General features: G+C 43.9%; 1 protein-coding gene across 1 annotated transcript in view; it reads left to right on the top strand.

Moving 5' to 3' along the window:
- Positions 1-17,548, top strand: part of LOC119952038 (calpain-5-like) — a 184,022-nt gene that overhangs the window by 123,175 nt on the left and 43,299 nt on the right. Inside the window, exons 3-6 of the mRNA XM_038775525.1 lie at positions 3,520-3,728; positions 7,001-7,193; positions 14,320-14,495; positions 17,115-17,192. Coding sequence (XP_038631453.1) covers positions 3,520-3,728; positions 7,001-7,193; positions 14,320-14,495; positions 17,115-17,192 — 656 coding nt within the window. The remainder of the gene's footprint in view (positions 1-3,519; positions 3,729-7,000; positions 7,194-14,319; positions 14,496-17,114; positions 17,193-17,548) is intronic.

Below are 17,548 nucleotides of genomic sequence, written 5' to 3'. Positions count from 1 at the left end.
CCCAGCGCATTTTCCGGGGGACCCTCTGGGCTACGGGCCTCTGGAGACAAGAAAATCGTGTTTGTCTTTATTAATCAAGATACAATTCAATGTTTTAATTTTGCAGATTGCGCTTCAGAAGTTCTATTCAGATAACATTTGATTATTTTTGCTTCATTTAGCTTTCGCACACTCTCATGAGCTTGCTATTTGATGACATATCGATACTGTTTGAAATTTCTCACATCTGTCAACTCAGCCTTCTTTCTCCTCTGATGCCCGTCACAATTCAGCATTGAATGTGTATTGATAGAATTCTGAGCATTGAAGAAATATAGAGAGCTTTGTGTACCATTAATAGGACATAACAGATGTTGGGGGAGAAGGTTAGACATTGCTGCTGACATAAACCTCAATAGAGGAATTAGATTCAAGTAGCAACTTTATAAAATTTACTGAGGCTCCACCCCTTACTCAATCCTGGGTCTGGGATCACTCTGATACAAAGGGGGCACCTGCCAGGATTCCAACAAGTCCTTGGTTAAATCCCAGCAGTGCGACAGCCAAGACCACCCCAACCACCTTTCACATTGAAGGCTTGGGAAGTAGGGATAAGAAAGGGGGATGCCTCCGGTGCTGACGACCCGGGTTCGAATCCTGGCCCTGGGTCACTGTCCGTGTGGAGTTTGCACATTCTCCCCCTGCCTGTATGGGTTTCAACCCCACAGCCAGCAGACAGAATATCAGAGACCCTTCCCACCCAGACATTGCCTTCTTCCAGGCCCTTCCATCAGGCAGAAGGTACAGAAGTCTGAAGACTCGCACATCCAGAAATAGGAACAGTTTCGTCCCCACAGCTACATGACTCCTCAACGACTCCTCAGACTGATCTGTTCCCTGTAAGAACACTATGAAAATGAAAATGAAAATCGCTTATTGTCACGAGTAGGCTTCAATGAAGTTACTGTGAAAAGCCCCTAGTCGCCACATTCCGGCGCCTGTCCGGGGAGGCTGGTACGGGAATCGAACCGTGCTGCTGGCCTGCTTGGTCTGCTTTAAAAGCCAGCGATTTAGCCAGTGTGCTAAACCAGCCCCTGTTTAAACCACTATTCACAACCCCATATGCTGCTCTTGCTCATGTATTTGCTTTGTTTTCTTTGTTTGGCCCATTGTTCTGCACTCTGACCAATCATTGTTTTGTCGATGTACCATTTGTCAATGTTCTCTGTTGATTATTCTTGTGTCTACTGTAGCCACCTGGGGTGGCCACGTCCTGATTCCAAAATGGATACTCGCAAAGAGTGCAGGGAAAAATGGAAAGCACTAGAAAAACAAGCAGGTGCAAGGTTTCCTGTGGATTGGAACTTGCAGAACCCAGACAGAACGGAAACTACTAGCCATTAGCATAGTAATGAGCTATCTCCGGGGACAAAAAGAAACATTGAAACAATTGGTACCAGGACAGACTCCCCGGCGCCAGTGGAAGCTAAAACAAATGCAGGCCAACGGTTACCTAGAGACGCCCAACGATCAGGGAACGACCCCGTTATTGGAGAGAATCGATACAAACGATTGTGACATGGTCCAATTGACTGGGACCAAGTCCAGGGTCCGCCCAAAAGGGCGTGAAACCCCTGGGGGCTATAAAGCAGAGTCCCCAAGGTCAGTTCACTCTCTTAGAAGCTCTTGAGAACTCTTAGCTTCTCCATCTTCACCTTGGCATTTGGCTCTCAGTGACGAGAGGCCGCCAAGCACCAGCCAAGTAAGTCTAAGGTCAACGCACGCTACGAGATAGGCGCTCCTAGCTACTATTCTATACCAGTTCGAAGCCAGCAGTATCAGAACGGCCCTTGTTCCTCTGACTGAGTGGGCCACTCGAAGCTAAGTATAGGCTTTTAGTAGTAGTTGTAGTTTAGTGAGTAGAGTTTATGCCTGAGTAATAATTGACTGTGTGTAAATAAATGTGCATTGATTTCAAACTTACTAACTGGTGTATCGAGTCATTGATCAGTATTCGGCTTTGTACCCTGTGGTGGCATCAGAAAGATACCTGCCGACTCTTGAGCAAAGGTAATTAAAACAGAGCAAATTAAGGGAAAGCATAACGAGCAACACTACTATGTACATACTGTGTACGTTCCTCGGCTGCAGAAAAATACTTTTCACTGTACTTCGGTACATGTGACAATAAATCAAATCAAATCAAACCCAAAGATGTGCAGGGTAGGTGGATTGGCCACACTAAATTGCCCCTTAATTGTAAAAGAAAATAATGTAAACTAAATTTAATAAAAGAGAAAGGGGGATGCCAGGAAACTCTTACCAGGTTCCCTCCACCTTTGTTCATGTGGCAATTGTGGAAGAGGAATTCCTGATGAGGAAACAAAATTGAGGTTGGGGTGGGAAGGCGTTGTTAGGCCTAACCCGCATATTGGTTGTCTTTGACCAGCACAGACGTGATGTACCGAAGGGCCTTTTCTGTGACGTAGACCTCGATAACTCTATCATTCTATTTTGCCTCATTCTCCATTGTTATCCTGTCCCATTTTGGGTTGGATCGCAAAGGAGAATCCAGCTGACTCCATCATCCCTCGGCCACTTACTCCAATAGTAAACAATAATCTAGTAATCTACACTCAACTAAAACTAGTCGCCACACTCTAACTATGACTGTACTCTGATCTCTCTCACTGATCCCCTGCTCTCCTCTCCAGCCTTCTCCCAGAAGTCTGTGAGTCAGTACTTTATATAGTTCTGCATCTAGCTCCATCTAGTGGTTAATTATGATATGACATTAACCCTTTTTATTCTGAACATTTCCCATAATGTCACAGAGAGCCATCGGTCTGACAACTCTGTCCATTAAGCGGGCAAATCAAATTTCTCGAAAATATCTTACATTTTCTCTGAGCTCCAAAGCTTTCAGTGAAAAGACAAAGGAAAGGAAAGGTTGCAAACATATATTTGAGGACACCACAGCTTAACAAACAAGTAGGTCATATCTGAATGGAAAAGAGAGAATGAAGAAAGTTGATTGCAGAATTAAAAAGAGTTACAGTTGTGTTTTAGGGTTCCAAATGGTCGCTTAGTTTATATGCAATCTCCAGTGCCTAATTTCCTGTAACTAAAGCAAAATACTGTGAATGCTGGAAATCTGAACTAAAACAGGAAATGCTGGAAATTCTCAGCAGGTCTGGCAGCGGCGATTCCTGCAACGCCGGAGGCGACTCGCCAGTGACCGGCGATGGGATCTTCCGGTCCTGCCATTGTCTACAGGGTTTCCCATTGAACGCACCCATGCTGCCACAGAACCCGGGGGGGGGGGGGGGGGGGGGGGGGGTCACCGTCGGTAGGACTGTACAATCCCATCAGCGTGAACAACCGGAAAATCCCGCCCAATGTTTCAAGTTAAGGCCGTTCCTTCAGAATTCAGACATGAGACATTGACTCTGGTTCTCTCTCCACAGACGCTGCCGCACCTGCTGGGTACATCTGACATTGTCTGTTTTTAATGACCTCAGTTCCTGTTGTTGGATGCAGGTAATCCCAGACTGGAAGAAGCAGAACTGGGACCCAAAGAAGCCAAGTAGTTATGCTGGCATCTTTCACTTCCGATTTTGGCGCTTTGCCGAGTGGATTGATGTTGTGATCGACGATCGTCTTCCAACAATGAATGAGAAGCTGCTGTTTTGCCACTCTGACTCTGAAGAGGAGTTCTGGAGTGCACTCCTGGAGAAGGCATATGCAAAGTAAGATTCTGGAAGTGTGAAAACCTTTCTTTGCACCAAAATCTGGACCAACATGCTCCAAGTACTGAACAATTATTTTGGGATGCTCCAGTTTTATTTGTTTTTTATTCATTGATGGGGTGTGGGTGTCACTGGCTGGGCCAGCATTTGTTGCTCACCCCTAATTGACTTTGAACTGAATGGTTTGTGGGCCACTGTAGAGGAGTTTGGAGTCACACCTAGGCCAGACCAGGTAATTTGTGATTTGACAGAGTGCTCTTTTAGGGGTCCCTTAGGAAACTGCTCTTCCTCTACGGTGTGCGGTGTGATAATAATTGTAACCTGTCCCTGAGTTTCTTGTGAACAGTTTGTAGAAGTCCACCACAATAATGACTCAGTGAATGAGATGGGGTTTTAGGACCTTTGACAATGGTTTCATGGGCATCATTAGGCTTCCAGATTTTTTTTATTGAGTTCTAATTTCACCATCTGCCGTGGTAGAATTAATTCATAGGACCTCAGAGCAGTAGTAGAACATCTAGATAATTATCTTGATATCCAAACTAGAAATTAATGTTGATAAGAAAATTGAGATGGAATGAAAGTGGAAAATTCTTTAATAATAAGCAAAAATGATGATGTTAAAGTTGATGTTAGGGTCAGGTTAGGAGGGATTTAATGGTTCTCCTCTTTGCCCTCTCCTCATTTGACTGCAATAGAGTTTTTTTTTAAAAAGGATATACTTGCTAACTTAGGGAGTACGTAACTGCTTATGTGCTGTGATCATAAAAGAACCAACAGGACAGATTTTCTTGAGGTTAACAAAGAAATAAGTTAATTCTTTTATACCACTACTTAACGGATCGAAGGAAAATAATAAAATACACCTCAAGTTTTGACAAACACGTTCAATTTGTCGAAGAATGGGTTGATCAAATTGCAGTCCATAAAAATTAAAGGGAATGCAGTCTGTAGTTCGGTGACTCAGCTGGTTTGAGGCTGAATTTGGTGGTCTTGCTGCTTTCACTCAGTAGTTTTTGATTTTAATTTATTTATTGCCACATGTACCGAGGTATAGTGAAACATATTTTTCTGTGGCCAAGGAACACAGTAGACATAAAAACGTAGATCGTTACAGTGATTGCGAGAAGGTACACAGTACATCGACAAACAAGTAATCAGTTACAGCATGGAACAAGGACAAAATAACAAAGCAAATACGACATAAGCAAGAGTATGATAGAGCATTGTGAATAGTGTCTTATAGGGAACAGATCAATCTGAGGAGAGTCGGTGAGGAGGCTGCTAACTGCGGGGAAGAAGCTGTTCCCAAATCTGGCTGTGCAGGCCTTCAGACTTCTGTATCTTCTGCCTGATGGAAGGGTCTAGAAGAGGGCAAAGTATGGATACAAGGGGTCTCTGACAATGCCGTCTGCCTTCTTGAGGCAGAGGAAGATGGAGACAGAATCAATGGGAGGGTGGCAAGCTTATGTAATGCATTGGACTGAGTTAACCACAATCTGCAGTTTCTTGCGATTGTGGGCCAAGCAGTCGCCGTATCAAGCTGTGATGCGTCTAGATAGGATGCTCACTATGGCACATCAGGAGATGTTTGTGAGAGTCGATGCAGACATGCCATATTTCTTTAACGTCCTTAGGAAGTAGAGACATTGTTGGGCATTCTTAACTGTTGCATCAATGATAGTGGACCAGGACAGACTGTCAGTGATGGTGACCCCCAGGAAGCTAAAGCTATCGACCATCTCCATTTCAGAGCTACTGATGTAGACAGGGGCATGTGTCATACTACGCTTCCTGTAGTCGATGATCAGTTCCTTGGTTTTGCTGACATTGAGAGAGAGGTTGTTTTCGGTATACTATGCAACCAAGTGATCTATCTGCCTTCTGTACTCTGACTCGTCGTTGTTTGAGATACTCCTCAATGACTTTCCCTCAGACTGATCTGTTCCCTATAAGACACAGTTGTATCATCCGCAAACTTATAAATAGAATTAGAGTCAAATCTTGCCATACAGGGAGTACAGTAGAGGACTGAGCACACAACGTTACGGGGCCCAGGTGTTGAGGACTATTGTAGAGGTGGTGTTGTTACCTATCTGACAGATTGCCGTCTGATGGTGAGGAAGTCAAGAATCCAGCTGCCCAGGGAGGTGTCAAGTCCAGGATTGCAGAGTTTGGTTATTAGTTTTATTGGGATAATGGTGTTGAAGGTGGAGCTGTAGTCGATGAATAGCATAGACCTGCTTTAAATGTGGAGGTGGTTTAAAGCTGCAGACGGATGATGTGCCCGTTCCTCTGGAGACACAGCTGTGGAGTTGGGTTCTTCCTTTAAAATCTATTTCTGCTGCACATGGAGAGGGAAAAGAAATAATAACAGACCGGGCCTAAAGCCTTGCCTGCTGAGTGGAGAGAGAGAAAGGATCTCTCTCGGCTTCTTAGCTGCTTGTCCTCAGTTCTGCTGAAATTATACAAAGGGTTGGCTTATCTCCACCCAATTGAGTATCTGGATGTTGTGTTAATGGAATAGAAAATATGCTTGTTATCTTTAGTGAGTTTTTGCAGTGTCCATCTCATTGGGGTTGGAATGTACAATGTACACTAATGCAAATTATGCAGCCATCTTGGTTGAGTTTAAGTCACTATAGTCTGTATTTTAAAACTTCAATTCATTTTTCCAGATGCTGGAGTCACAATCATTATTTGGCATAAAGTACACCTTCATGATATTGCTCTTTCAACATCTGCTGGTAGTAACTATGGTTTTGAGTGGAAATGCTGGTAACCAACAGTTGGTTGTAGTCTATGAATGACTATAGTTATATCTCTCCATTAAAGAGAGACAATTGGTTACATATAGCTTGAGAGGCACCGTTTCGCATCAAGTGTGGGGCAAGGCAAGGAGGAAGACCTGCATGAACTCCCTTTGTTGGTATGCGGATTGGATCTGTGCTGTTTGCATCATTCTACACCACACTCTAGCCATCCCGTACCAGCCATCCCGGACAGGCGCCGGAATGTGGCGACTAGGGCTTTTCACAGTAACTTCATTGAAGCCTACTCATGACAATAAGCGATTTTCATTTCATTTCTAGCCAATTGGGGTGGAAATAGCACTATTAATATTGATTTAAGCACGGAGATTTTGCAGAAAGGAAAATCAGAAAGAATGGTGCAGTTGGATCTGGTTCCATTATTTGATTGTTGTCCCTCTTGACTCTCCCAAAGCAGTATTCGGTGGTTTGATGTGATGTGGATTATGTTATTGCCTGCAGGTTGTCAGGATGCTATGAAGCCCTGGATGGAGGGAATACTGGGGATGCGATTGTCGATTTCACCGGCTCGGTAGCAGAAACCATAAAACTGCAAGAAATCAACTATGTAAAAGACAGCATCAAAAGGCTGAAGTTGTTTGAGAAGTTGTTGAAAGTGTACAACCGAGGAGGACTGATCAGCTGTTCTATCCATGTACGTCACTTCATTCTGTCCCATTCTATAAATATAGCAGGCACATCATGCCACGGAAGGATAATTCGAGCCAATATTAAAATGTTGAGCTGCAGTGAATAATCCAAACTGCTGCCCAATTACAGAATGTTATCATCATCACGGAATTTAAAAAATAGGACACTGTGATCAGAATGAACATTCCAAAATATTCAATGGCATAACCATGGACTGATCTGAACAATATGGTGACAAAGCAGGAATAGCCTATTGAGTTGGATGGTCAGCCATGATCGTGATAAATAGCGGAGCAGGCTCGAAGGGCCAAAGGGTCTCCTCCAGGGCCTATTTCCTATGTATCTATGTATAGTGAAAAAAAATGAAATTGCATGATGGGTTGGAACACCATTTATTCAATTCCAAAACATGGGTTCTAATCTGTTCCAGTGTATTGTGATGAATGTATCCTTTATTTGCAGGATGTATCAATTAAATTAGGCTGTTTCCTGTGGCTATCAGTCAATAGCATTGATTCTAAAACTATCAATGCTATTCAGAATGATCATTGAGGGGATAGTGGAGCTAACAGAAACCTCACATTGACACAGTAAGGAATATTCTTCTGAATTTGGATTAAGGTGCATCATTGAGGAGGATCAGAGGAAACGTTAAAATATAACCTACGTCAAATAAGACCAGGGGGGGGGAAATCTATTCATGTAATCCTGCACGGTATTCTTTGCTGTTATTGATAGCTGGCAGTGACACCAGGCGAACTGATTTCTCCCCAATAGAGCACTAAAAATAAAGTGCAGAGGGAGGTTGATTCTGTGTCTAGACTGTGATATTGATGACACTACATGCCAAAGGCCAATGAAAAAAACCTCTGCTGGTCAAAACTGAAATGTTTTGAGATTTTAGATGATAGATTGCATACACAAAACATTTAATTCAAATTCAGGATAATTTTAGAAGTGTTCACATATTCTAAAGCTGGGGGGGGGGGGGGGGGGGGGGAATTTGTTAATATAGCATCACTTTTAGCATGGCTACCCCCTGAGAAATCAATGTAAATTAGTGTTGCACCACTAGAACCTCTTCCCTCGTAGCATTCCTCACACCACCATTAACACTCATCAACCTGATCAGAAAATCCTCATCCTCAAATGAAATATTTATTGAAGTGTTTTATTACTTTATTCCTCAACTTAATGTCTTACATACAACACAATAATTTACAAAAGGGACAGACAGATTCTACTATTCAATAGGCTGATATATTCACATGATAATAAACAAACAGATACTTGGCACTATCATCACAAACAATCTGGCAATAAACAGATACTGTATAACCTGAAAACACCATAAAGAAACCCGGTATGTTGGCAAGGAGCATTCAGACAGAAAAGCAACAACACAACAATATTTTTTCCCCAATGTAAATTAATGGACTCTTGGGTTTATAGTCTAGTAATAAAAGTGGAGAGCCCACCCACTGGGAAAGGGCCACACACTCATCCTCCTGGAGGTTAATATGAAGACAAATACCTTCATAGGCCCGTGACACAAAAAGGATATTTGAGGAAAATGCATCAACCCGTCTTTACTAAAAAGAAAATCCAGAAATCAATAAGCAAAAATCAAAACATTCCTAAAATAGTGATCAAAATTTCAACAATTTCCTATAACTCTTCGAAATGTCAGCAAGTTTGAATGCCAAACCCTTTGCATTGACAGCTATGTTTGGGTTTCTCCTTCACCCATAGTGTGGCGTTGGTGAATTCAGTCAGGTTGTTGTGAAGAGTTGACAGCCAAGGCTTCCCACTGCAGGAGAAGACTTGTGTGAAGAGAGGATGGGCTTTGCTGGAAGATAAGAGCTTCATCCCCTGCCTCCTGAAAGCTTCTCACATCCGCAGTTTTCCCCTGAGCCGCAAAAAAAAACTCAGCCTGAGAAACCAGAATGATTCATACCCTCACCTTTGTGGTGGCGGAGATAGTTGCGCAATGATACTGGACTAGTATTCCAGAGACCCAGGATATTGCTTTTGGAAGAAAGGTTCAAATCCCACCAGAGCAGTTGGTGTAATTTGAATTCAGTTAATAAATCTGGAATATAAAGTTGGTGTCTCAGCAATAGTGACCATGAAACTATCCTCAATTGTCATAAAAAAACAATCTGGTTTACTCGTGTCCTTCAGGGAAGGATATCTGCCATCTTGACCTGGCCAACATGTGACTACCATCAGCCAAGAAAAAAGGATTGAAGATGGTTTATAATTTGCCGTGTTGGTCGTTCTGGGTGAGTGTGCTTAGCACTCAATTTGGCTCTGTTTCTTTACTTAGCTCTGGAGTCGCCAGGTGTCGTTAAGACACCGCCACAAGGTCAAGGTGAAGTTCAAAACAATAAAACCAAATAAATACACCAATTAGTAAGTCCAAACAACTGAGTTTATTATAATACAATTATAATAATTACCCATGCACACGCTAAAAGGATTAAACTTATTCCTACCGCTAAATAAACTAATACTTATCTCGAAGGAACTGCTGGGTCAGGGAACAAGGCCTCTTGCTCTGTTCTGGTCTGCAGACTTCAGGTTGGTATAAGTTAAAAGGGGTCAGGAGTGTCTATCTCTGGTAGCGATCGTTGTGAGACACTTACTTGCTGGCGGTTGCTGTCCAAACCCTCTCCTCTCTCTCGTTCAAGATCTTCTTGGCAAAAGTTGGTCGAGGTGCTGGTCCACGGAGGAGTGTTGGTCAAAGAGAGAGAAGGGCTGGAGGGCTGGATCAGAAGACTGAACCATGTGTGGGACCTGTCTTTTATAGGTCCCAGGGATCCGCGCCCCTTTGGGCGGACTCCCTTACCTGCTTGGAATCGATTGGGTCTCTTCCCAATCGATATGTTTGAATCCCCCAATAATGGGGCAGTTCCTCGGTCACTGGGGCGGTTCTTGGGACTTATTGTTTTGGGCTTCTTTGGCGCTGAAAAGTCTGGCCTTCCATTCAATGTATCGATCTGTGTTTAACTTGTTTCCATTGTATCTGGGGATCGCCCGGTATTGCCTCATTAGTATGTTAACTGGTTTCTTTTCACAGTGCTGTCTGGTTTCTGCAGCAGTCAAAACTGGTTTCTGCAGCAGTCCAAATATACAAGCGCTTTGCAAGCTGCTTGCTTTACAACATGTCCATTTTCCCTGCATTCCTTGCAATCTTCCATTTTGTGTTGGGCAGTGGCCACCCCAGGTGGCTACAGCTGACATCATACTTGTGGGAATATCATTGGCAAATCACCAGTCTGGAGAAATTAAAATGGTGTCATCCCTTAATCCAGCCACACGGATTTCAATAGTCGGCCGCAGTCATGATGCCAGCCTTACGCAAGTACGCATGCTGCAAGAGCTTATTCAGATGTCTGAAAATCTATCTGACAATTAAGGCAGGAGCTAAGTTATACTCAAACAGTAAAACAATTCAATGGAGGAGGAATCTCTGCAAATATCCCCATCCTCAATTACAGAGGATGCCCAGCACATCAGTGCAACAGACCATGCTGAAGAATTTGCAATGATCTTCAGCCAAAAGTGCCGAGTGGATAATCCACTCGGTCTTCTCCACAGGTCCCCAGTATCACAGATGCCAGTCTTCAGCCAATTCAATTCACCCCACGTGATATCACAAAATGGTTGAAGGCACTGGATACTGCGAAGGCTATGGGCCCTGACAATATTCCGGCAATAGACATGTGCTCCAGAACATGCCGCGCCCCTCGCCAAGCCGTTCCAGTACAGCTACGAACCTGGCATCTACCCGGCAATGTGGAAAATTGCCCAGGTGTTTCCTGCACACAAAAAGCAGGACAAATCCAACCCAATCAATTACTGCCCTATTAGTCTTCTCTCAATCATCAGTAAAGTGATGGAAGGGGTCATCAACTGTGCTATTGAGCGGCACATGCTTAGCAATATGCTCACTGACACTTAGTTTGGGTTTGCCTCGGGTCACTCAGCCCCTGACCTCATTACAGCCTTGGTTCAAACAGTGACAAAAGAGCTGAACTCAAGAGGTGAGGTGTGAGTGACCGACCTTGATATCAAGGAAGCATTTGATCGAGTATGGCATCAAGGAGCCCTAAAAGAACTGGAGTAAGTGGGAATCAGGGAAACCTGATTGGAGTCATACCAAACACAATGGAAGATGATTGTTAGAATAATCGAATACCTACAGTGCAGAAGAAGGCCATTCAGCCCATCGAGTCTGCACCGACCCTCTGAAAGAGCACCCTAGCCAGGCCCACACCCCAGTAACTCCACTTAACCTTTTGACACTAAGGGACAATTTACCATGGCCAATTCACCCAGCCTGCGCACCTTGGGACTGTGGGAGGGAACCGGAGTACCCGGAGGGAACCTACACACACACGGGAAGAATATGCAAACGCCACACAGTCAGAAAGGTTGGAATGAACTTGGGTCCCTGGCACTGTGAGGTGGCAGTGCTAACCACTGTGCCATCGTGCTGCCCATGGTTGTTGGAGGTCAGTCATCTCAGTCCTGGGATATCAATACACGACCACTACCATCAATTCAGGGTAGTGCCCAAGGCCCAACCATCTTCCCAACCATCTTCAGCTGTTTCATTAATGACCTTCCTTCCAAGATACGGTCAGAAGAAGGGATGTTTGCTGATGACTGCACAATGTTTAGCACCATTCATGACTTCTCAGACACTGAAGTGGTCCAAGCCCAAATACAGAAAGACATGGACAATATCCAGACTTGGGCTGACAAGTGGCAAGTAACATTTGCATCACACAAGTGCCAGACAATGACCATCTCCAATAAGAGAGAATCAAACCATCGTCCCTTGACATTCAATGGCATTACTGTCACTGAATCCCCAACATCATGGGGGTTACTATTGACCACAAACCAATCTGGACAAGACATACAAATACTGTGGCTACAAGAGCAGGTCAGTGGCTAGGAATCGTGTGGTGGGTAATTCACCTTCTGACTCCCCAAAACTTGTCCAACACAGCTCCAACTACACTCAAGAAGCTCAGTATCATCCTGGATGATCCACCTGGCTTGATTGGCACCTCATCCACAAACTCCCTCCACCACCAACGCACAGTGTGTGCCGTCTACAAGATGCACTGCAGGAAGTTACCAAGGTTCCTTACGCAGCAACTTCCAAACCCATGACCACTACCATCTAGAAGGACAAGGGCAGCAGATACATGGGAACTCCACCACCTGGAGGTTCCCCTTCAAGTCCCTCACCAACCTGACTTGGAAATATATCGCTATTCCTTCACTGTTGCTTGGTCAAAATCCTGGGACTCCCTGCCCAATAGCACAGTGGGTGGACCGACACCATGTGGGCTGCAGCGGTTCAAGAAGGCACCTCACCACCACCTTTTCAAGGGCAATTAGGGATGGGCAATAAATCCTGGCCTAACCAGCAAGCCCACATCCTGTAAAAATGAACATGGGACCAGATTTTCACTATTGAGATGGATTGTTTGCATCAGGAATTTTTCTGATTCATTGATGGGAAAAATTGCCTTGAATGGCACTAATTTCATTCCTGGCTGGGGTGGATATGGGATGGAGTTGGGACCACCACCCCAGACACAGATTGGAGGCAGTCAGAGGCACTGACTAATTGTGAGATGGGCTGTTTAGAAGGCTCACATGGGTTCTCTGGGCTATCAGTCCAGTTGTTTTGTTAAATATTAGGCCCTCTAGCCCCCACCCCTCACATATCCTCACCCCCTACCCATTTTTCATGATATCCATCCATGTCAATAATAATAATCTTTATTAGTGTCACAGGTAGGCTAACATTAACAATGCAATGAAGTTACTGTGAAACTCTCTCAGTCGCCACTGTCTGGCACCTGTTTGGGTAAACTAGGGGAGAATTCAGAATGTCCAATTCAACTAACAAGCATGACTTTCGGAACTTGTGCTTTTGGGACCACTATGCTACCATGCCACCCAACCCATGCTGATCCATGCTTCCTACCCACCCCTGATAATCCTTCATACACTCCCTGCCAATCCATGGCCCTTTCCTGATTCCTATGGCCGGGGAGGGGGGAGGAGAGTGCAAGGGGAGGTGGGGGTGGAGGGTTGGATCAGACCAGGAAGAGGGCATTGGATCGGAGGGGGATGGTCAGTTGGTCAGTCTGGGAATGGGGGGGGGGGGGGGGGGTTGAATCTGGTCAGGTAGGACTGGGATGAGAGGTGGGTCGGACAGGAAGTGGGGTGGGTCGGACTGAGGGGTTAGGGGTTGGGGGAGGTCGGTTTGCTGGGGGTTGGGGGTGGTGTGGGGCGCAGTGTGTATGCAGGGTGTCCTGTGTGAAGCTCGGTCTGTTTTTTTTATTAGTTACTATGGAGTTAGAAGTGTTTTTTCCTTTTAACCCTTTCAGAGTAACTATCAGGGTTAAACTGGTCGAACCATCCAAAGTTAGCAATTTAAATCGCTTCTGTCGAATGGTCCCAGCCCAGCACAATTGTCCAGAAGAAGTGAGCACTTCTGGGCAATTGTCAGTTAGGCCCGCACGTGAAATTCCCCAGTGCGTTAATGGCATACCCCGCAAATGCGATGCTGTGAAACCAGGATGTTATGGGCCAATTAGTATGTCCATTGTAATTATGTATATATTACCATTATAATAATTCCTGTCCAGTGGACCTGCTATTGACATCTCAAACAAGGTGTGATGTGATGCTCAGTCACTATTCTAAGATGAGACAAAGTTCCTTCTGTGTGGGCAAAGGATATATTAAATAGCTTGTGCAATTTTCTCAAAACTATTTTCTTTGACATCCTGAGCCTGTTCTCCCAGATCAAAATAAGAGGAATTTGAGAGTAAGCCAAGGACAGTAAATAAACCATCTCCGAGACGAAATGCAGACAAGATCCAAAAAAAACACAATGCCCTTTTCTAAGCAATTTTTACTTGTGTATTTTTAATTTGAAATATTTTGTGCTCTGGCTCCAAGCTCCCATTGTTAAATTTGAAGGTGAGAGTGCCATTAAAAGGTTGCCATTTGAATGCCGAAGATCCGGTTTTCCACGAAATCAAGTTGTAAAAGGCTGACAAATGAATCTAAGTTCTGTTGTATTTCTGCAGTTAAAACCTGACAGTAAACTGGACCCCAGCAGGTTGCAAGGGCTGAAGGTTGACCATTCGTATTCCGTGACCAAAGTGCAGAAAGTCCGACTGGGGGACACTGCAGAAAAACTGTTTATGATACAAATGAGGAACCCGTGGGGAAGAGGCGAGTGGTTGGGCCCATGGAGTGATAAGTAAGTAATAGGTGACGCTGGTCCATGAATGAAATGTAAAAGTTGAAGTCGAGAAGGTGGTGAGAAAATGTAAATGTACTTTCCTAAATTATTTTGGATGAATATTCTCTTCTTCACATTGCTGTACACAAAATGAATGAACCATGTTGAAAGCAAACCCTCCTGGTGTTTAACTCCAGCAAGAATCCTTCACCAAATTATGGATAGTAAAACCAAAATATGCTGAGAGATCAGACGTGGAGAAAAAAAGCTCTTGTTTGTCTTTAGAAAATTAAAAATGCAAAATGCAATGGAAATCACGTTACTGTAAATTTGTGGCTCGCTGTCCTTTTTGTTGTTCATTGACGTGACAACATCATCAAAACTGTCAACTCCACCAGCCTCCTCATATGTCTCTCTTCCATAATCCACCTCTTCCATGGTTCCATTCCTCCTGGTTACATTTTGGACGCTCATCAATTGATTGGTTTCTCCTCCCACGCCTATTTCATCACCTCTGGTATATTTTTTTCCAGAGTGCTACACATTGTTCTCCACCTTCTTCTTTATTTAAATGCTAGTCTTTGGTGGCACAACACCCCCACAATCATTGGATCAACTTGCGTGTCTGTGACGGTGACAGATCACACAAAAGCTCTGTCTTCTCTGTGATTGCCGAGGGTGCTGCCACACTCTTCAAACAACTGCCTGAAACCTGGAAAATGTTGTCAAAACGGATGCCATCACACTTCGACGCCACATTGGTCAGCAACCTTACCAGATGTCACAGGAAAGGCAAAGTAGTGCAGAGCCTTAGTGAACAGCTCAAACTGAACATAGTTTATTTCTTCCACATCTACTCTATCAACAACATGCTTTATTTCACCTCCTGGCCTTCACTCATCCCCATTCTCACATCACTACTTGAAAAAAAGACCTTAATGCTGTTATCTTTGATTCTTCATTCACCACAACACTACTAATCTGCTCAACCACTCCACATCCACTTCCTTTAATGCCACTGACCCAGAAAATATTTATTATTTTCCAATCATGGTTATTTTCCATGGTATGGCCCTCACCTTAACTCCCTCGCGTCCCAGCAACATAAACATGAACGTATCTGGCACACAACTGATTTAACCAACCATTACCAAATCTGTCTGAGTAACAGAAAGTGCCATCAGACCTCTCTTTCCTTTGCCCAAACAATTCCCTATTCTTTTTCTTATATTAAGAATATAGTGTAACTTGTTCGTGTTACCTCAAGACTTGACCTTGCCAAAGCTCTCCTTGCCAATCTCCACAAACCATAACTCATTCACTGCATCCTTATCTTTATCCACAACAAGTCCGGCACAGCCATCACCTAGCTCCATTATCTTTGTGTACTGCAGAAAATTGACTTTTAAGGTCATAGAGTAGAGCTTTTACAACACAGAAAGGGGCCCTTCCGTCCATTGTCCATTAAACATGAATCTACTCTAATCCCATTTTCCAGCACTTGTCCCATAGCCTTGTATGTTATAACATTTCACGTGCTCATCTAAATACTTCTTAAATGTTGTGAGTGTTCCCACCTCTACCACCCTTTCAGGCAGTGAGTTCCAGATTCCAGCCATCCTTATATCCCCTCTGAACCTCCTTACCTTAAATATATGCCTCCTGATTATTGACCCCTTCACTAAGGAGAAAGGTTCCTTCCATCACACTATCTATGTCCCTCAATCTAGTCCCCCCTCAGCCTTCTCTGCTCCAAAGAAAACAAAGCCAGCCTATCTAGTCTCTATTGATAGCTGAATCACTCCAGCCCAGGTAACATCTTGGTCAATCTCCCCTGCATCCCCTCTCGTGCAATCACTTCCTTCCTATAGTATGGTGACCAGAATGGCACACAATACTCCAGCTGTGGCCTAACCAGCAATCTTTACAGCTCCAACCTAACCTCCCTGCTCTTATATTCTACGTCTTGGCTAATAAAGCTAAGTATCCCATATGCCTTCATGTCCTGCTCTCATCGGCGACCTATGGACATGTATGCCAAAGTCCCTCTGATCCTCTGTACGTCTTAGGGTCTTACTATTCAGTATATATTTCCTTGCCTTCAATTACTAGAGGACATAGGTTTAAGGTGCTGAGGGCAAAGTTTAGAGATGTTCAAGGAAAGTTTTTTACACGGAGGGTAGTGGGTGCCTGGAATCTGCTGCCAGAGGAGGTGGTGAAAGCAGGTATGATAGTAACATTTAAATGGCATCTTGACAAATATATAAATAGGATGGGAATACAAAGATATGGACCCCGGAAGCGTAGAAGGTTTTAGGTTGGATGAACAGCATGGCCGGTGCAGCTTGGAGAGCCGAAGGGCCTGTTCCCGTGCTGTACTTTTCTTCGTTCTTTGTTATTTGCCTTGTTAGTCCTCTCAAAGTGCATTATCTAACATGTTTCAGGGTTAAGTTCCATTTGCCAGTGTTCTGCACATCCAACCAGCCCTTACAATCGTTCTGCACATCGTTAACAGGGCTACAGAAGTGCACATTGTTTAGTTACCAAATTTTGATCAAACCATAAAGTGCAAATTCTATTGATAGAAAATGTATTTTAACTGGAATTCCTAAGCACTTAATTTTCTGATTTTTCTAGTTCGAAGGAGTGGCAGAAGGTCAGCAAAAAGGAGCGGAAAACCATTGGTATTGAAGTCAAGAATGATGGAGAATTCTGGTGAGCCAATTCACTAGTTAAACGTTGGCCTTGGGATCCATAAAATCGACAAATCCAGATTATAAAAAAGGTCACTTGATTCAATACGTATTTTTGTTTGCCGATTCTGTTGTAATGTCACTTTAAGAGTGATGTCCTTTTAAAAAGTTCAACATGCAGATGAGCTAGGTACATGGATTTCATCATGTGACCAGGAGTCAGGACCTCTCTCTGAACTGTCATACTTTAGACAACCAAATGTGGTTCGAGATTACTCGACTGCTTGTACTGACTTAACTGGAAATAAACCCCACCAGAGATCCTCAAATAAATTGCATCCTCACTCGTCTTGCACATAGATAGCAGAAGGATACCAC

The sequence above is a fragment of the Scyliorhinus canicula genome, chromosome 17, assembly GCF_902713615.1.
Source record: "Scyliorhinus canicula chromosome 17, sScyCan1.1, whole genome shotgun sequence".
NCBI lineage: Eukaryota > Metazoa > Chordata > Chondrichthyes > Carcharhiniformes > Scyliorhinidae > Scyliorhinus > Scyliorhinus canicula.
Note: the sequence above shows the minus strand (reverse complement) of the source record. Positions and strands in the feature narration are given on the sequence as shown.